The 19,787-nt window shown below is 43.5% G+C and overlaps 1 protein-coding gene across 2 annotated transcripts; it reads right to left on the minus strand.

Moving 5' to 3' along the window:
* Positions 1-481: 481 nt before the first annotated feature.
* TEKT1 (tektin 1) lies at positions 482-14,918 on the minus strand. Of its 2 annotated transcripts, none has more exons than XM_087959099.1 (8): positions 14,604-14,918; positions 13,157-13,364; positions 10,408-10,573; positions 7,195-7,323; positions 6,311-6,451; positions 5,537-5,759; positions 2,939-3,135; positions 482-783 (listed from the first exon to the last, which is right to left on the minus strand). In XM_087959099.1, exons 1-8 carry the CDS (start codon positions 14,898-14,900, stop codon positions 624-626), a joined length of 1,521 nt encoding a protein of 506 aa, XP_087815225.1. In that variant the 5' UTR covers positions 14,901-14,918; the 3' UTR covers positions 482-623. The 2 variants fall into 2 exon arrangements, with proteins under 2 accessions (XP_087815225.1, XP_026527423.2); XM_026671638.2 differs by having other exon boundaries at positions 14,162-14,705.
* Positions 14,919-19,787: the final 4,869 nt, after the last annotated feature.

Below are 19,787 nucleotides of genomic sequence, written 5' to 3' on the forward strand. Positions count from 1 at the left end.
AGTCACACAACATTGCACAGAATTATGCAGAATTATAGGGCTTTGAGGAGGAGGGGGAGAGAGAGACGAGTCAAGATGGCAGCTGTGATCATTTGGTTGAAGCCACCAACATTTATGATCGCTCCCATCTCCTGTGGTATCCTTTTTGATCTTGTGTCTCAGTGGATGAATGATTGTGTGACCTGGATAGGGCTGTCAATTGGTAATCGGGGTCAGGATCTTAGGGTGGGTGACTCTAGCCTTCATCTCATACCCACCTTAGCCTATTTTAAAAGTTAACTTTTTAAATCTGTCTTCTGCCTGAAGAGGACAGAACATTGACAGATCCTGGGAAAGCAACATGTCAGCACTCCCCCTTTTAAACTATGTCCACACTAAAGACATTAGTTCAAGTCCTGGTTGTTTTCTTTCCAGCCATCACTTTCACCCTGGTCCTCTGTCACAGGGACCCTCCAAGAGCTTAGGATGAAGTTGGGATCTGAGGTTTCACTAATTTATTTCATCTGTTAGAAAGTTCAGGGAAGATGTTTGGCTTCTGTAAAAAGATTTTTGAAAGTTTAAGCCAATGTCTCAAGATTTATTCGTAGGGTCCAGCCAAGCAGAGATTCTGCCTGCCTCACGGATCAGAAATTATTGATGGAAATGGATTCTCTCATCTGCATGCAGAGCACTTCATCAATATAAAGGGTATTTGCTTTGACTTCAATCTCTTCCTCCAGGGAGAGCTGCTGGCGGTTTAGGCCTTTCAGTTCTATTTCAGCCTGAGCCAATGTATCCATCAGCCTAAAGGAGGAACAGAAGAAAAAGGTGAAGGCCACGACTTTTCTAGAGTTTGGCAAGCCTCTCCAGGGCTTCACCCAAACAAGTCATGACAATCTTCTGATTGTATGCTCTGGTCTGGCCCTGCTTCCACTTTAGTATGCCATAAGAGATGGGTGTCCAACTCTAATCCTCAGAAAAGAAAGTAGGTTTAGTTTCCAAGCGTTTCTGTGTCATTGACACTAAATTACCTCCTGCAGGGAACGAACTCGGTGGATTTCCTGTAACCTTGACTCTGAAGGGATAGAGTCTTTGGTATTTGCCTTGCTCTGTTATCTGGGATTGTTTTGGTCTGCAGCATCCAAGGAAATAGATGGTTGCTGCCTCAGTTGTCTTTTGCTACCTTGGATCCCTGTCCTCCCAACTTGTAGGGAAAACAGGCAGGGGGTGACCATGCGGACCTAAACAATTGCTGACACCTCATTGCAGAAGACGGAACTTCTGGCAACCTTGAAAGAACAAAAAAGAAGTTCCTGATGAGGGGATTTGTGGAGCCATTGATGTTTAGAGAAAACCAACCTTTAGGGAATGTGCCCAATTGTACATTGCCACTCTGAGGTAGGGTGTGGGAGAAATACTCTTTCCAGCTGTCTGGAAGCTATCTAGGTGAACGGAAAAGAACAGTCTGAAATTGAATCCTGGCAATTTGTTGTCAATACATGAGGTGCCCCGTTTTCACCAAATTCCTCTGATAGACAGTCAGAATCTCTCAGGGAACAGGTTCACAACTTAGGAGTGTTTCTAGACTTGGCTTTCTATTCAGCAAATAGAAATCATGGACAAGGAAATAACATCACCACCCATTTGGGTTACTGTAATGCATTCTACTGAGGGCTGCCCTCTTAGAGAATATTTAGAAACTATATTTGGTCCAAAATGTAGCAGCCTGCATCTTTTATGTCTTGATGCCCAGGCACCTTCAGGACCAGCTACTCCCATCATCACCCTAATTAATTAACTCTACCAGGAAGAAACTATTGCAAATCCCATACCTTTGAGAGCTTTGCAGGCATAGTAACACTTTTTTTTTTACTGCAAACTATTAATACATTAATGCATGGTTTACTGGAACACTGTTTACAGAACTAAGCCAAATGTCTTGATTGCTGTGATTAGTGAGGTTAGATACCTAGCAATTGCAAATGTGTGTACAAGCCCTAGTTAATTTGTCATTTAATGGGGGTTGCATAGCCAGTTTACTTAACAAAGTTATTGTTCAAAATATGTGCAAGCCCAGAAAATGGTTGAGTAACCAAATTAAGCATATTGCATGAATGTAGTCACAAGCTACAAACTAGCCAACCACATTTTAATCTAGCACCATAAAATCAAGACACTTGATGTATTTACACAACATGCTTAACCTGATTACTAAATGGATCCAGTTTCTCATCCATCAATAAACTGAATGATAAACCAATCCATAGGCTAAGTTTGGACAACAAGCCAAGCCGCAAATATCTACTTTAACAAGTCTTTACCCAACATCAATAAGTTTGTTATACGAACAGAACTTTATGGTAATCCATCTGCTCTTGTGTATCATGTATTCCTGCTTGCCAGAACGGCAGGCAAATGCCTCCCAACTCAGCTGCTAGAAGCACCTGTTCAATCTCAGTCTTATTTGGATTGCTGGGATTCCTAGTAGCATTGCTTGAGTTTCCATTTAGAGCCAGAACGAGAAGCTTAAGGAGAAAAATCATTCCCTATGATTCAGAATGCTATGCACTTTGCTAGAGTTTAATTCTGCTGTAGGTCATATTGATAATACCTTAGAATAAAGACTCCCTCCATTTAAATTCTTTGTCCATAGAAGAGCAACAAGCTGCTCTGATCTCCCCATGAAGGAATCCCACCTTCACTTCTACTGAAGAGAAGTCACTCCACAAATCCACTGAAATCTTTGACCAGAAGAGGGAGAATTTGGTCTAGAATTAAGGCAAATGACAGGCCAACGGCCGAAGGATCAATCACAAAATGAAATGATCCACCACACATACAGGTTTTGCAGAACAGGGATCTCACACTCTTTCCTGCTCCTCCCTCACCCCAGAAAGTACTAACTTCCTGAGATAACCCCAGATTAAACTAAGCCCCGTGGCTTCTGGGTTGTACTTGCCTCTGGATATTATGGTTGATTTCCTGCACTTCATTCATGAGTCGATACTGCACCGTGTCTCGGCAAAGCTCTACATTTGGACGGTGAGTCCGGGTCTCCAGGCGAGTTTGGGCCACCTTGGCTGGCCCCTTCTTATCCAGGATAGCTTTCTTCAAAGCATCAATATTTTTTGTCTGAGAGTTGATCTCATCCATCAGCTTTAAATACACACAGAACAAAGGGAGGAACATATTTCAGCTGTGTTCATACTAGGCAATTGGAACCCTTGAAAGTCTAATGGCTGCCCATATAATAGGACAGTGATGGCAAACCTTTTCGGCACCGAGTGCCCAAACCAGAATGCGCATGCATGCATGTGCATAGGCATACCGGAATGCCAGAAAATCGAAGACCAGCTGGCCGGTGCACACATGCCTGTTTTTTGGCTATTTGGGGAGCCGTTGTCAGGCCGATTTTCAGGTGTTTTCCGGCATTCTGGCACCCACGAAGACCAGCACACCAGCTGGCAACGGTGTGTGTGCCCACTGAGAGGGCTCTGCATGCCACCTCTGGCACATGTGCTACAGGTTCACCATCACAGTTATAGGACATGATGAGCTTAGTTCATTTTCTAATTTATTCTTTTTAAACTGTTTTTTTTTTTTTGGGGTGGGGGGTTAGATTTTGTAGCTTTGCATTCTGTGTGAATAGAGTGTGCTTGGTTAGCTTGGGATTTAATGGACTGCAAACTCAGAGAATCACCATAATCCAGTAACCAAATCAAACATTATACAGACTCAGTCCTTGATTCTTAAACACTTAAGGAAGATGAGTAAGCGGAGGGGTTGCTGAGTAGGAAATGCTTGCAGAGACTCTTAATTCTCCCCCTGTCCTCACCATTTTCCCCACAACTCTTTGAAGCTTGTTCACAGGAATGTTTGCACCTACTCGCAGGGCTGATGAGCAGGGCATCTGCTGAGGAAGCCTCTCCTGTGGCCCGCCACACAGAAAGAGCAACTCCTTTCATTCAATTGCAAGCAGTTTCTCTGCCTGTAGGAAGCCAGGACGGCTGCAGCTCAGTTGGGAAGCAGGTTTTATGCCCAATATTCTGAACAGGTGTTAATCCTGAGATTTATTTAAGTGGTTCAGAACAGTATTGAAACCAAATGGTGCCTGACAACCATGGAATGGTCTTCTTTCCATAGAAGGCTCAGGATTGGGCATATATAGGACTACAAATAAAAGACAATTTCCTGATCCACAACTGAATGTTGCTTGATCAGTTCCTAGGAAGGGTTTTCTCAAATCTTCTGGAGGTGCCAAAGGTTAAAATAAGAAAACTCCCATCAAAGACTGGTACCTTTGCATTTGCTGTAAGTAAATGAATAATACTGTGAAGGTTGGGGGAGAACGACAGATAACAATTTTTCAAGGTTTCTCTCCTTTTCAGGTTTTCTGGGGAGCATAAGTGGTCCTTGATTTACAATCATTTGTTTAATGACTGTTCAAAGTTATGACAGTGTTGAAAAATGAATTATGACTGTCTTTACACTTATGACTGCTGCAGCATCGCTACAGTCACGTGTGACATAACTTGGGCACTTGGCAACTGTCATATATTTATGATGGTTACAGCATCCCAGGGTCACACAATCACCATTTGATCACCTTCCCAGCCAGCTTTCAACAAACAAAGTCAATGAGGCGAAGCTGGGTTCACTTAACAACCATACAATTCATTTAATGCCTGCAACAAAAAAGATGGGAAAATTGGGCATGGTCATGTGATGACGCTGTCAACTCATAAAACATTTTGTATACACGTTTTATGACAACAGAAAGAAGGGGGGAAGTTTCAAAGAGCAGGCGGTAGCGTGAAATCGAAAGTACATACCATTCATATTTTCTTCAAACACTGATAAGATGACTGAAGCTTTTGCCGAGCAAAAATCTAATTGGAAAGTATGACTGATCTTGGCTATGGACATTTTTTCGTTGGATGATACACCCAGAGGGGGGGGGGAAGCAGGATCAAGGGTGACAGTGAATTGCGTATCTCAGAGTTGGCTGCGCCCAGGTAAATGCCAGGCGCAGAATGTTATCTTCAAATAAATCTTTTTTAGTTTTGGGAGTGTGGCTCAAGGCTCATGATTTAATTGGAGTAACTGCCGGAATCCTGACAGACACATTTAACAACCACACCACATAGCAAATTCTGATCCCAATTGTAAGTCCCAAGTAAATCAAGGGCTACCTGTATCAGAAGGCTATCACAATTTTACACCTGTGAAAATTTTAAAGGATTATAGTAATTCTTAAAATGGCAGAAAACAGCTGTAGCTGCTTCCTTTCTGAAGTCTTAGCATTATTGTTTGGAAGCCTGGTAAGATGACTCTTTGAGTCAGAGTTTTGTGGTCGTGTGTAAACGTGGTCATTGCTCAGGTATGAGCAATGCTCCAGATTTTAGCAGACCCGGCACCATATTATAAAAGTTACAACTCATTCAGCACACAATGGCTAGATGCAAATAAAATCTTATGACTAGGATGAAGTTGTATTTCTTTTCTTCCCTCTTTTTTTACTCCCCATCCCAAAATTGGGTACCCCTCCAATATTTACCTTTGCCAGGTGAATTTCTAATTTGTTCTTGACATCCTTGGTCTCCTTCACTCTATTCTGGAATGCAATGTTTACTGTCCTGTTTTGCTTGCGCATGTCACTGGCAGTCTGGGACAAAATGCTGTCAATTAAGGCTCTGAGGGCCAGGGAATTGTTTCGCTGTTTGTCTGCTTTTTCAACATTTGTGTTGGAGAAATCCGTCCATTGTTCAGGGCTCACTGAGCTGTCCGAAAACAAGAGACAAAAGGTGATTCCTACATGGAAACCCCTAAGTGTTCAGAGTCCGGGAAAAGGATGGGAATCATCGTGAAATGTTCAAATCTTGGAGGCAAGAATCACGATCAAGGATGTCCACAGGGTGGGTATATAAAAATTACATTACATGTGCGATCAAAGTCCTATCATCAAATACAAAGAAAATAATATAATGTGATGTTATAGCTCTATGAGGGGAAAAAAGATGGATTGGTGTAGCACTTCTGAAGAAGCTTGGATGAAAAGCAAAACATCTTCAAGGAAAAACAAAGAAAGTCCAGTTGCCTTTTGAAAAAGCACCTTTGGGACCACCATGACTTGGATGACTCTACATAGACATAGGTGGAGCATGAAACCAAATGAAGTTCCCTCTTGCTATTCCCACCTGTGGCACCATCTACTACCCAGGTCCTTTCCAATATGGCCTTTGTTGAAATGTACCATGGTTACAGAAAAGCCCATGTGTCCCAATGACAAGTTTTCCTGGTTCACCCACTCGGTTCCCCATGTGATACTTACTTCTCAATCTTCACAACATTTTGGGCATATCCAATATCAGTAGAGTTGTTGGTCAGATTGGAGCAATAGTTGTCAATTGTCAAGGCCGTGAATTTATCCTTCAGGTCCTGTTCAAGATTGTATTTGGCTGTGCGATTAAGCCTGGAAGAGGAAAAACAGTTTTTGAGAAGAGAATAAATAAAAAGTTGCCCAGCTATACAGTCCTAAAATGCAGTTTTACACATGTATCAAAGGACTTAATGCAGCACAGTGGATAATGCAGTATTGTGCATATCACAAACCAGAACACCAGTTTTGCAAGGAAGCCTTTTTTTTTCTCATAATTTTTGCTGAGAGAAGAGACCAGCTCACCTTCCTCCTACATGTGTCTCTAGGAGAGGAGCAGGCAAAGCTGGAGGGCAAAGTTAAATGCGTCATCAGTTTAGAGTCCTTGCATTGCCACAAGAGATCCAAGCCCATCCTCCCTTGAATTCTGTTAGCCCTTATCTAACACCAATTTAGTGCTGTTACTTGACCAGATTGTTGTATATAGGCTTCAGTAAATGGTTTATGCTGCAACCTTACTAATGGTCCTGATTCTTTGCGCCTGACACCCAATTTCATTGTTTGGAAATGAGGTGAAAACTTTGCTCATTTGTACCTCAGAAATTTTACATGCAGAATAGCTACTGTTACTATACCATTAAGCTATAGTCTTAACACCAAATGCATCCATATGTTGGTCTCCACCCACCCACCCCATCTCCCTTGACTCTGTGGGGTTCACAGCCTTAGTTCATAATGCATCTCACTTTCGACTCTTCCCTATTACCCATATCATCTCCAGAATCTACACAGTTTTCTCTTTTCTTCCTCCCTGCCTCAGAATTTTGCTTTTCCTATACCTGAGTTGCTCATCAGTTTGCTCCCGCGTACGTTCAAGCAGAGCAACAACTCCCTGGAAGACCTCAACTTCCTTGATCAGCTCCCGTTCCACTTCATCATGGACCAAGTCAATACCAACCCGCCTTTCCCTGAAACAAAAACAAAAATTATTTTGTGTTTTTTTTTCCCCCTCTGGCATATCAGGAAATCCTGACTCTGGGACTGTATCAATGTTTGCCAAATAATGAAGCATGTCTGATTTTTTTTTCTCTACATTTTATTGTTATAAGCTGCCTAAAGTAGCCCCATGGTGAGATAAGTGGCAAATAAAATTCACAAATAAATACAAATAAAATAAAGGCACATAGACAGAAAATAAATTTAAAAACATCTCAACCACTATAGCCTAAATTTTATCATACCAACATCAGTGTAATATGGGCAGGAATTTATGTAATTATTTTTTTTATATCACTATATTTCCCAAGGATTCACAGCTGTGCCACTAAATGCACTTCCTAGCAAAGATCAGAATCAAACAGACTTTTTTTATATCACTATAGTTCCCAAGGATTCACAGCTGTGCACAACTAAAATTTAAGCACATTACCATAGCACAAAGATCAGTATAATTCAAAACCAATAGACTCATATAAAGCATCGACAACAGAACTAAAATAAATAGGCATGAATAGATGTCAATCAACGCTTTTCTGAACAGCTTTTTTCAGAACTTTCCTGTAAGAATAAATGCATTGCCTGAATCTCTGATGGGAGGCTGCTTCAAAAGAAGAATTCTTTCACCAAAGACACGAATTTATCATTTCCCCCCAAATTAGTTTTGAGGGAAGAACTTACAACATAACACTCCCCTGCCCCAAGAAGATAGATCGCTTTTTAGGTCAGTATCAACACTTGGAATTGTATCCAAAAGCCTACTGGAAATCAATGCAAAGCGCACATCACATGTTTAATGCAGGTAATCCTCAAGTTACTACCACAACTGAGCCAAAATTTCTTTTGTTAGTGAGCCAGGTGTTAAGTGATTTTCGTCCCCTTTTACAAACTTTCTTGCCCCAGTTGCTAATAAAGGTCATAAAATGGGTTACAACTCACTTAACATCTGTCTTGCTTAACAACAGAAATTTTGAGCTCACTTGTGGTCAAGGACTACCTGTAATACGAACCCAATTTATGAGGGTAGCTTAGGATTTCATGTATGGTGCAAACCTACAAGTAGCCAGTTTTGCTGTGCAAAAATAATATATGGATTCAAGCACACTACTCTGGCATAGGCCTTAAATTAAGCCATCTGGCTTAATATTCATCTATTGGTTACAACAGCTCCCTAATATTTAGAAAGGGCTTTCCCAGCCCTACCTAGTATATATACCAGGGGTTAGGCCAAGATCTTCTCCATTCCACTATTTAGCTGTAGAACCATCACAGCTTAGAAGGTAACTTGGAGATCATTTCCTTCACCTCGCTGCTTTTTGCAGAAATCCACTACTTCAGCTTCCCCACAGATGGCGAGCGAGCGTTTGTTTAAACATGTCCAGTGTAGAAGTCCAACTTCTCCTGAGGCAGTCTGTTCTGTTGCCAGGAGTCATTATGAAATTTTATTTGATGTCCGATTGAAATATACTACAGGTAGTCCTTGACTTATGACCACAATTGAGCTCAAAATTTCTATTACTAAGCAAGACAGTTTTAAAGTGAATTTTCCCTCATTTTACGGCCTTTCTCACCACACTTCGTAAGTGAATCCCTGCTGTTGTTAATTTAGTAATATGGTTGTTAAGTGAATCTGGCTTCCTCATTGATTATGCTCATCAGAAGGTCCCAATAAGTGACCACATGATCCCGGGACACTGCAACTGCCATAGATCCATGCCAGCTGCCAAATTTTGATCACATGACCATGGGGCTATGCTGCAATGGTCGTAGGTTTGAAAAATGGTCATAAATCACTTTTTTTTTCAGTGCCATTGTAACTTTGAACTTTGTAACTTACAGAAAATGAATTATTGTAAGTCAAGGACTACCTGTGTCATTTATCAATAGAATCAGAGTTAGAAGTGACCTTAGAGGTCACTGCGTTTAAACCCTACTCCATGATCTACTACAGCAGGAATGTCAAACTCAATTTCATTGAGGGCCGCATCAGGTTTTTGTTTGACCTCGGGGGGTGTGTGTGTGTGTGTGTGTGGCCAGGGTGGGCATGGCCAGCTCGACATCACTTGTGTCAGGGGTGCCTCTGGTGGCCCGAGTGCTCTGCCAGTGAAAACAGGCTCCCGAGCTCCATTTTCAGCTGTGACAGCCTCCTGCAACCCTCTGCCAATGAAAACCCTCCCAAGATCTGCTTTCATTGGCAGAGGCACCGTGGGCCAGTCCTTCACTGTTTCCAGGCCAGCCCTGGTGGCCAGATCTAAGCACCCTACAGCAGAGGTGATATTCAGCCAGTTCTGACAGGTTCTGGAGAACCAGTAGCGGAAATTTTGAGTAGTTCGGAGAACCGGCAAATACCATCTCTGACTGGCCCCGCCCCCATCTATTCTCTGCCTCCCGAGTCCCAGCTGATTGGTTGGGTCTTCTTTTGTTGCCCTGAACAGGAGAACAGAGCTGGAAAGCAGGTTAGTGGGGTGGGGAGGGAATGGAAGATTTTACAGTATCCTTCCCCTGCCACGCCCACCAAGCCACACCACGCCACGCCCACAGAGCCGGTAGTCAAAAAAAATTGAATTCCACCACTGCCCCACAGGCCAGATTCGACCCGTGGGCCTTGAGTGTGACACCCCTGTACTACAGCATCTTTGACAGATGACCACACAGCCTCTGATGTAAACTTTCCACTTCACACTGCAGCCAGCTCCACTGGTGAATAAGTTAGAGTTCAGGAAGTTAATTTAAACCTATTGTTTCTTGTCCGGTCACAAGGAACAATGCCAAACAAGCCGCCTCCTTCTTGTATATGGCAGCCTTTCAGAAACTTGAAGATCACCATTCTCTTTTCTAGACTAAATATTCCCACGTCTCCAGTTATTTCTCATAACATTTTTTTCCTGCCAGCTACTATGAGTGACTCAAGACCTTTTCTCCCAGCTAAACCAGTCATGATGACATTACGCAGTTTCTTAATCCAGACAAGTTTATCCCGCCTGCCTCCAGCACGTAGAAACTGAAGTGGCCTCTTAAGTCCAAAAAAATAATAATAAAAAAAAATATCTTCTCACCGGTTTAAGAGACACTCCTGGGCAGTGAAGAGTGGTTCTTTGCAGCCCTCCAGAGCCTTTTCCAGCCTTGTTTTGAATGACAAAAGCACTTCAGTCTCCTTTACAATCTGGTCAAGCTTGTCATCCAACTGCTGCCTCCAGAATTTTATCTCCTCAAGTCTCTGTTCTGCAGAAGTGAGAATACTCAATCACCCCAAGGTAGAGGAAAGCAGCATTGAAGTCCAGCAGCAGCTAGAACTCAGGACTTCAACCAAAAGGAGAATCCGATGACCACCCACAACAGACCATGTGGATGAAGCTCAAGTGAATGATGCCATCAATTCAAGGGCTGAGTTCACAAAGTTATTGCATTAACCCATTTTTCTGGGGTTGTGCAATATATTGAACCATAAACTAACCAAAAAGCCTGGGTTTGCATAGGACAATGAGACCCAAACCTCTAAAACTGTAAGCTGTATATTTTATGAATGCAGCTGTTACCTTACCTGATTAAGCATCTTGGCTAGACATGTTTATCATCATACATTGCAAGGAGTGGGGGGTTATTTTATTATATTATTATATTAGATAATTATTCTTCTTTATTAGTTTTATCATTTTATAGATGAGGTTTTTATATTCTTGTAAGCCGCCTTGAGTCAACATGTATGAATAGGCGGCAATATAAATTTCCATAAATAAATGAATGAATGAATATCTGCACAATCATCTCACAGCTCAATATTTAAGAGCTTCCCACTGGTTTAAAACAGAGGTCTCCAAACTTGGCAAGTTTAAGACTTGTGGACTCCAACTCCCAGAATTCTCCAGCCATCATAGCTGGATGGAGAATTCTGGGAGTTGAAGTCCACAAGTCTTAAGGTTGCCAAGTTTGGGTACCCCTGATTTAGAAGACTGATGGACAACTAGAGTCCTGCATGCACTTCCCCCCAAGCCCATTTTTGCAGCCCAACATTGTATTGCTAAAATGTGTTGACCAAATGGCACCCTCCAGCAGAATAATATAGTTGTCTTTTTAAAAACTGACACTGTCAAATGAGCATGTTAACACGTTTTTTCCCCCAGTTTAAACACCCTCTAACCCCTTTCCCTCCAGGGACAAAAAAAAATCATCATTGCATCATTGTCATGGGACAATGACCAGCACCCATGCCTTCTGCAGCTCTTAAATGTTGGAAACAGAAGGAAGAAACAAATATAAACAAATGTGACAGACATACACCACAGATCCCTTCAGCAGGCATGGACAATCCCAGCCAGCATGCAGCCTTCAAGAGTCCCTTTGAGGATCCCTGGATCCCACAGCCATTCTAGCATGGACAAGGCCAGATCTCTTTAATTATTTGTTTAAAAGATTTCTACGGTCACCCATCTGAAACAATTCTGGGTAGCCCACAACAGCAATAAAACCAGTAACATTAAAACAGAACCATAAGACAACCCAACAGAAACAAGAACCTTGCAACTTAATCATCCCCTAAGGATGTTGCACAGCAAGCTCCAATTACTCTCCTTCCAGACTTTCTATTTTGGGGTGAGGTTGGATGGTTCAAGGGCAAAATTGATACCTTGTCTTACAGAAATTTACCATGCCCATTTAAGCCCTTTGGAAAGTTCCAGTATCAAGCCAATTTCCCCATTTTATTTTTTAATGCTTAGGGATATCTATTTTGCCCCTCAACCTCTCTCAAATAGGGTTCTTTTTTGGTCCATCCACTCCTGTACACGAAGGCATCGTTGTCCCATCTCTTGCAGTCCTTACCCAGCAATCCCTTACCCTTTGAATCAAACTTATGAACAGTCCTCACACTTATAGCCATAGCAGCATCCCCACAATCAAAATGTGGGCACTTGGCATCTGGTAAGTATTTACGACGGCTGCAGCATCCCGAGACCATATGATTGCCATTTGTAAACGTCTTACCTGACTTCTGACAAGCAAAGTCAATGGGGACACCATATTCACTTAATGACTGCATGATCCACTTAACAACTGCAGTGATTCACTGTGGCACAAAAGGTCGTAAAATCAGGCACAATTCGTTTATCAGCAATTGGAAATTCTGGTCCCAATTCTGGTTGTAAGTTGAGGACTATCTGTGTTTTCTGGGTGTATATTTATTTATTTAAGGAAATTTATACTGCTGCCTATTCGCACATCCCGGCTCAAGGCGGCTTACAGAAATATAAAAACCTCATTATAAAACAATAAAACTAATGAAAGAGAATAATCACACAATAAAATAACCCCACACACCCCGGTGGCAACACAGCACACGAGCCATTTAATGGCTCCATCCTGCTCTGCGTTCCTCAGGCCTGCTAGCAGAACCAGGTCTTCAGCGCCTTCCGGAAGAGTATTAGAAAGAGGGACATTATAATCTCTGGGGGAATGACGTTCCAGAGAGTGGGAGCCACCACAGAGAGGGCCCTTCTGGGTCCTACCAGGTGTATCTCCCTAGGGGATGGGACCTTGCCCCCCCCCTCCACTCTGGTGGGTCGGGTAGATGTGACTGGCTAGAGATGGTCCCTCAGATATACTACAACCACAAACAAAATGGACACAAGATACTACTCCCCCCCCAAAGACAATAATGAAACTTAATACAAAGCTTTGCACGTTGTTGTACAAATACAGCAAATTGATCTTTAATTGACCTGCTTCAAGCATCCTATTGCAAACTCATCCACCCGCTTTCAGAGTCATGTTCACATACGTCCACGTAAATGCATTAAAAGCACCCATCACCTATTCTCTTGTTGACATCACTTTGGGTCTTCTGAGTGGTTCTCTCGATTTCATCTACCAGCCGCTGGCTCTCATCCACCAAGTGTTCCGAACGAGACCGCTGGGCCTCGGCGCTATTGTATTGGACCTTGTTAGCAATGTACCATTCGGGGGGCAGAAACTTAGGGGGTGCTTGTATCAACTTGGCCATTATGGCATCCAGAAGATCCTGAGAAGGGAATAGGAGTTAAATAACACTTGGAAATAAAATTGCAAAAGAACAACAACAATAACAAAATGGTCTAGGTAAACAGCGGGGAAAATAAATGGAAGTTGATTTTTAAAAAGGTGCATTCCCTAAAAAACTTCCCCTTCAGCTTAATGGAATAAGACTATAGTTATCTTTCAAAAATTATTACAATGAAATGTATATCTTCACCATTCTCCATGTCTGTGTATTTATTTATTCCATTACTATAGCTGTCCATCTCAATAAATGATTGAATGGTGAACAGTCTTAAAATGCATTAAAAGCAATCCCAATCACAAATACCAAACTTAAAATACACAGTAGCTGAGGGAAATATCTTAACTGACGGTCACTAGCATAGCTAGGAGACAGGATTCTTCACAGACTGAGCCCATTTACTTGATTTATTTAAAAGGCCAAACTAGGGCCACCCTCTGAATATTTCATGTATTCCATTCCTGCTTCTTTCTGCTCAGAAGGACATCCTCCAAGGATCAGTACTTAGAAAAATTAAAGACTTTTTGATATCATACAGCCAAATTGCTCTTTCTATGGATTCATCCAGAAAAGTCAGTGGCCACCTCAGATCCAAAATTCCTTGAATGCTAAATTTTTGCTCAGTTTTTTAACCTGCTTGACTGGAAAGTTATAGGAAATATTAAGAGGGCCAAACATGCATGAAAAGAAAATGAATATTTAAAAAAATTCAAATGCTTAAAAAAAAATTGGTCTAGTGGTTAAGGCACCGGGTTATAAACCATGAATTCTAGTCCTACCTTAGGCATGAAGGCTGGCTGGGTACTTTGGGCTAATCACTTTCTCAGCCCAATCCACCTCACAGGGTTGTTGTTGTGGGGAAAACAGGAGGAGGAAGGAATATTCGGTATGTTTGAGGCTTTGAGTAATTCATTTTTTAAAAATGTATCTAGTCAGAGACGTAAAAACCTTGCATCAGCTCGAAGAGGGAGAAGCTATCCCCTGGAAATAAGCAAGGAAGGGCTGGAGACCATTGCCTTAAGCTAGAAATTAAAGAACTTGAGAGACTTCCAATACATTTCCCCCCAAGTTCAGTACTGTAGCACCTTCTTGCAAAATCCCCAGAAAGGAAGGGAACTGCTCCGAATCTTTACGTGCATGAGGACACGGGGATCTTAAGGTTATATTCATTATCCCGATTATTAACAGAGTTGGCCGTCCCGTGCAAGCCTGGCTACCCACCCTTTGGCGGTGCTCTCCACTGCAGCTCCTCCGTTCGCGAGTTCGAATTGGGGCGTAAGAAGGCGGAAAAGCAGGCACAACAAAACCTGTTTCCATGGGAATAGGGCGACGCCTCCTAATGGCAACGAGGCAGGCGCTGTAGAACGAGGCCCTGATTGGCTGCTGCTCCGGGTTAAAAGACGAATGAATGGACAAGATGCGCCAGGTCAAGATATTTGAATACATTAAATCGGGGTCCCCAAACTTGGCAACTTTAAGACTTGTGGACTTCAACTCCCAGAATTCTCCAGCCAGCATTGAAGTCCACAAGTCTTAAAGTTGCCGAGTTTATTTATTTTTTATTTATTTATTTGATTTGCCAATTGTTTACAAGATAATAAGTATAAGCGTATACAAGAAAAATAAAGAATAAGAGAAACAATAGGACAGGGACGGTAGGCACGTTGGTGCGCTTATGCACGCCCCCTAGTTTGGAGACCTCTGCGTTAAATCCTTATATAAGCAAACCCTTGGTCCCGCCGGCAGCAATTTTAACACGAAGGTTTAGCCCTGGGTGGGTAGATTCGTTATGGATATGCAGATGAAGTGGTGTCGGGAGCAAACCCTGCAGCGCCGAAAGCCGAGGGATCCTTTTCTCTGATCTCGCCTTTGATGTGAAGGACGAGGAGGTTTGAAAGGAGGGCTGCCACATCTGGCTGCAAAAATCCGGACGACCAATAGATTTCCAACGAAGAGTCAGAAACTCTTCACTGCCATACTCCAGGCAGCAGCCCGAAAACGAGGGACGCTTCTGGAGACGAGGAGGCTGGAAGTTTCCTTAGTTTTGAAGCGTGATTTTATCTTGGCCTCTCCTCGATTTTCAGTCAGGAATAATAGGGCCTCCTCTCTTTCAGAGATTACTTTCCCAAAAATGTTTACTTCCAACAAACTTAGCTGCGATTGGTTACTTGGTTAATCCATATTTTATATTTGTACACTTAACTGAATTGTACACAGACCAAAGTGTCTGGTTTGTAGAACAAGATCAAGTGAACAATCACCAGCTTTGGCATATTGTGTGAATGTAATTGCTTGTCTTTAAGTGACCTGGTTAAGTTTCAGACAAACAGGTGACTGACAGCATCCACAATTAGCCTAGTTCGCACAGTACTTTGAAACAAGTTATCAAGGGTGAGAACTCTGGGCCAACAGGTGCTTTGGCTGATTAGTGCTTCTATCAGTGAAAGAGACAATGAAAAATGCAGGTTGATGGTGGCTTTTCCAGTTAGGGAGAACATAGTTTAGCTCGATAAACAATTGTTAGATTGATTTTCCTGTGTTTTTAAAACTCGACATTAATTACATAATTAACAGTAATTAATTAAACTATTATTCCCATCACTGAAAATCTTGGAAGGGTTGAATCTCGTTACCACCCGCTCCAATCCTGTGAAGCCAAAAATAAGTGGAAAACCCTCAAAAAAACCTCATCCATCCCTTAACAACAGGATTCCATCCACACACAAAGCTGTCAGAATAGATTTTTTTCATTATTTTATATATATTGCCTCATTTTCCTTTTAGAGGGCGGGAAAAAGGCTTTCACACCACTCGAGTTTTGATAAGCACTTGAATAAATAAATCCATGTAGCTTTCCCAGGCAACATTTTCAGAAACGGTTTGCCATTTTCTTCTTTCCAAATATTGTAAATCAGTAGCAACAGGTATCCTTAGCATAAAAACAAGGGGCTGCCCCTTCTCCAGCCAAACTGTTATTTCTGAAAAGATCATGTATTGTGGCTCCGATTCCCGAGCCTGTGCTGTTAGAGGAAGAGGACTTGGAAGATGAGGAGGAGGAACTGGGAATGCCTTCCTCCCCAGGACCTTCCTCTCTGGCAATGCCTTCCTCCCTGATAATGCCTCAGGTTTCATCAGACAACCGAACAGCCTGAGATTAATCAGGAGGAAGGCATATCGGAACAGCCCCTGACAGGGAGTCCAGAGGAAGAATGTTGGCTTGATCCTAAGCAGCGTCGTAGGGAGAAACGTGAGCAGCAACGTAGGAGGCGTGGGAGGGTCAGAGAATGAGCTGAGTCATTGAGCCACACCCCACAGGGGATAAAAGTGGGTGTGTTGTCGGCTGGAACTTTGTACGGGACAAAGTTTGATCTTACTTCAGCTTTTCTTTGTGAATGAGTTTTATGGTCTGCCTTGTAATTTTCTGTAAGTAGCTTTTTACTTGTTATCAGTTCGGACTTGGCAGGCAGAGCGTGTTGGAATGCCAAGGATGTTATCAGTTCCAAAGAATTCACTCTGTGAAGTCCGAGCCAGCCTGCCTGTGTTTGTGTTTGTGTGAGTTTGTACTCTTTCATCTTTTGAGAAAGAAGAAAGGTGAGACAGAACATTTTTGTCCCGTACCTGACTTAAACCATCTTTTACCTAAGATGGACCAGCAGCAGCAGTTTCAACAACAGCTGCAAGATGAAAATCAAACTCTACAACAGCAAGTGGCCCAACTTGCTTTGCTGCAGGCTCATGCAGCTCCTCCCCCGTCGGAAATGCCTGGTGGCTGTGCCGGATAAGTTTTCTGGGCAGCCTGAGATGTTCCCGGCTTTCATGGGACAGTGCCAGTTATTTATGGCTATGAGGCCAGAGGATTTCCCAGATGACCAGGCTCGGGTGGGGTTTGTGATAAGCCTTCTTTCTGGCTCGGCCGCCAGATGGGCCACACCTTTGTTGCTCAAGAACAGCCCATTATTAACTAATTACCAGGGTTTTTGGCAACACATGCGCCACATGTATGAAGACCCCATACGAGTGCAGATGGCAACCAGGCATCTTAAGGATCTTTGACAAGGGAAGTGCCCCCTGCAAGAATTTATTTCTGAATTTCGGCTTTTATGCCTGGACTCCAACTGGAATGACGCAGCGTTAATGGACGCCTTCCAGGATGGCCTGTCAGATGAGCTGCAGGACGAGTTAGTTCGAGTGGAACCGGCCCCGACCTTCGACACTCTGGTGGTGCAATGCTTACGCATCGACGCACATCTCCAACGGCGAAAGACCTGTCGTACCGTCCAGGAGCAGCCATCTGCATCTGTACCGCAGCACCCTGTGCTAACAGCACCCCGGGTCGCCCAACGTGTCGTGGCAATGGCCGAGGAGCCAATGGAGTTAGGAGCGGTCAGACCTCACCTGACGGCCCAGGAGCGAACATGGAGACACCAAGGAGGTTTGTGCTTGTATTGTGGGGGGGGCAGGACATTTCGCTATTTCTTGTCCTCTAAAGTGAAGTGGGGCGCTCAAGCCTGTGCCTGAATCTCAGCGTGATCAGTCAGGAAATGGGGCAGGCCCGACCTAGGGGAAACCCTAGGCCGGGCACATATCAAACACCTGCCTGAATTAGCAGAGGTTGACTCTGGGCCCCCTCGGCATCTGATTTTGGACACTCGGGTTTTCTTGGCTAACCAGTCGGAAGGGATTCCAGCGAATGCGCTGGTGGACTTGGGGGCCATGACTAACTTTATGGACCAGGCCTTTGCGGCCCATTTTGATGTCCCCTTGGTTCCGGTAGAACCTCTGATGAGGGTCGAGACTATTGATGGGCGGGAACTTATGGCAGGACCCATTAAATTTGCCACCCAGCCTTTGCGTTTAGTCATTGGAGAACATGAGGAGGCGATCCGCTTTTATGTCACCGCGGACCTCCATTTCCCATTAGTCCTCGGCATGGCTTGGCTTAGGATTCATGATCCTCAGGTGGCATGGTCGCGGAACGCCATTTCTTTTCCAAGTCTGCAGTGTGTGGACCACTTCCGCCACACCTGTGCTGGCCAAGACATCACCACCTCTGCCGTCTCCATACCTCCTGAACTGACGGACTTCACGGATGTGTTCAGTGAGAAGGAGGCGAACCGGTTACCCCTGCATCGGCCCTATGATTGCCCAGTGGACCTTCTGCCCAATGTACCACTGCCAAAGGGATGTTTGTACTCCATGTCCGAGCCCGAGCTGGCCGCACTACAGGACTTTTTGTACAAAAACTTGGCTCGAGGGTTCATCCGGCCTTCGTTGTCCCCTCTCAGCCCCAGTTCTCTTTGTCAAGAAAAAAACGGGAGACTTACGTTTGTGTTGTGATTACCGTCGACTAAATGCCATCACGGTGCGGAATAGCTACCCTTTGCCACTCATTCCGGAGTTGTTGGAGAGGTTGGGGAAGGCTACTATCTTCACCAAGCTCGATCTTCGAGGGGCCTATAACCTGGTGCTGATGCAGAAGGGGGACGAATGGAAGACAGCATTTGGCACCCGATATGGCCATTTTGAGTACACCGTGATTGCCATTTGGGTTGACCAACGCCCCTGCAGTCTTCCAGCACCTGATGAATGACATGTTTCGGGATATGTTAGATCGGTTCGTGGTGGTGTACCTGAACGATATTCTGATCTATTCCGGGTCCAGGGACTGCCACCTTCGACACGTTCATCTGGTCTTGCAATGCCTTCGGGAGCACCAACTTTATGCGAAGCTGGAGAAATGTCTCTTCTTTCAGACTTCCATAGAGTTCCTTGGGCACATCATCTCTCCCAAAGGTATTGCCATGGACCTGCATAAGGTGGAGGCCTTGTGTAGTTGGGAACCTCCTCGTGGCGTGAAGGACGTTCAATGCCTATTGGGGTTCGCTAACTATTACTGGACCTTCATCCCGGGTTTTGCCAAGCTGACGGGTCCAATAACCCAGCTCCTTCGAAAGCCAGCCTGCCTGTGTTTGTGTTTGTGTGAGTTTGTACTCTTTCATCTTTTGAGGAAGAAGAAAGGTGAGACAGAACAATCATGTAAGCTATATTTGGTGGGAGGAAGCCTAATACCTAAAATATCTGTAGGGATGTGTTCTTCATGCATGTCTCACTTTTAAGAATCCACTGGAATGGGTGGCCACATTAAATTTAATAAATCATTGTTCACACTCCCTTTTACGAAGGATCAGCCGTTCTAATGCTTATGATATTACATTATCTGACTCCATTCTTTTGTCATCTTATGATGAGTTACAAATTCATGCATTCTGTTCCTAAGAATAAAATAAGGACCAAACACAAAGCTGCCTTTATTTTATTTGTTTTCGTTATAGTGGCCATCTGTACAGCCCCAAGGCAAGAAACCGCTCTGAGCAAGCTATTGGCTGTGCAGGGAAACACCTTGGC

Source organism: Notechis scutatus, chromosome 1 (assembly GCF_049901735.1).
Source record: "Notechis scutatus isolate UNSWTSFEM ecotype Mainland chromosome 1, rNotScu1.2, whole genome shotgun sequence".
Lineage (NCBI taxonomy): Eukaryota > Metazoa > Chordata > Lepidosauria > Squamata > Elapidae > Notechis > Notechis scutatus.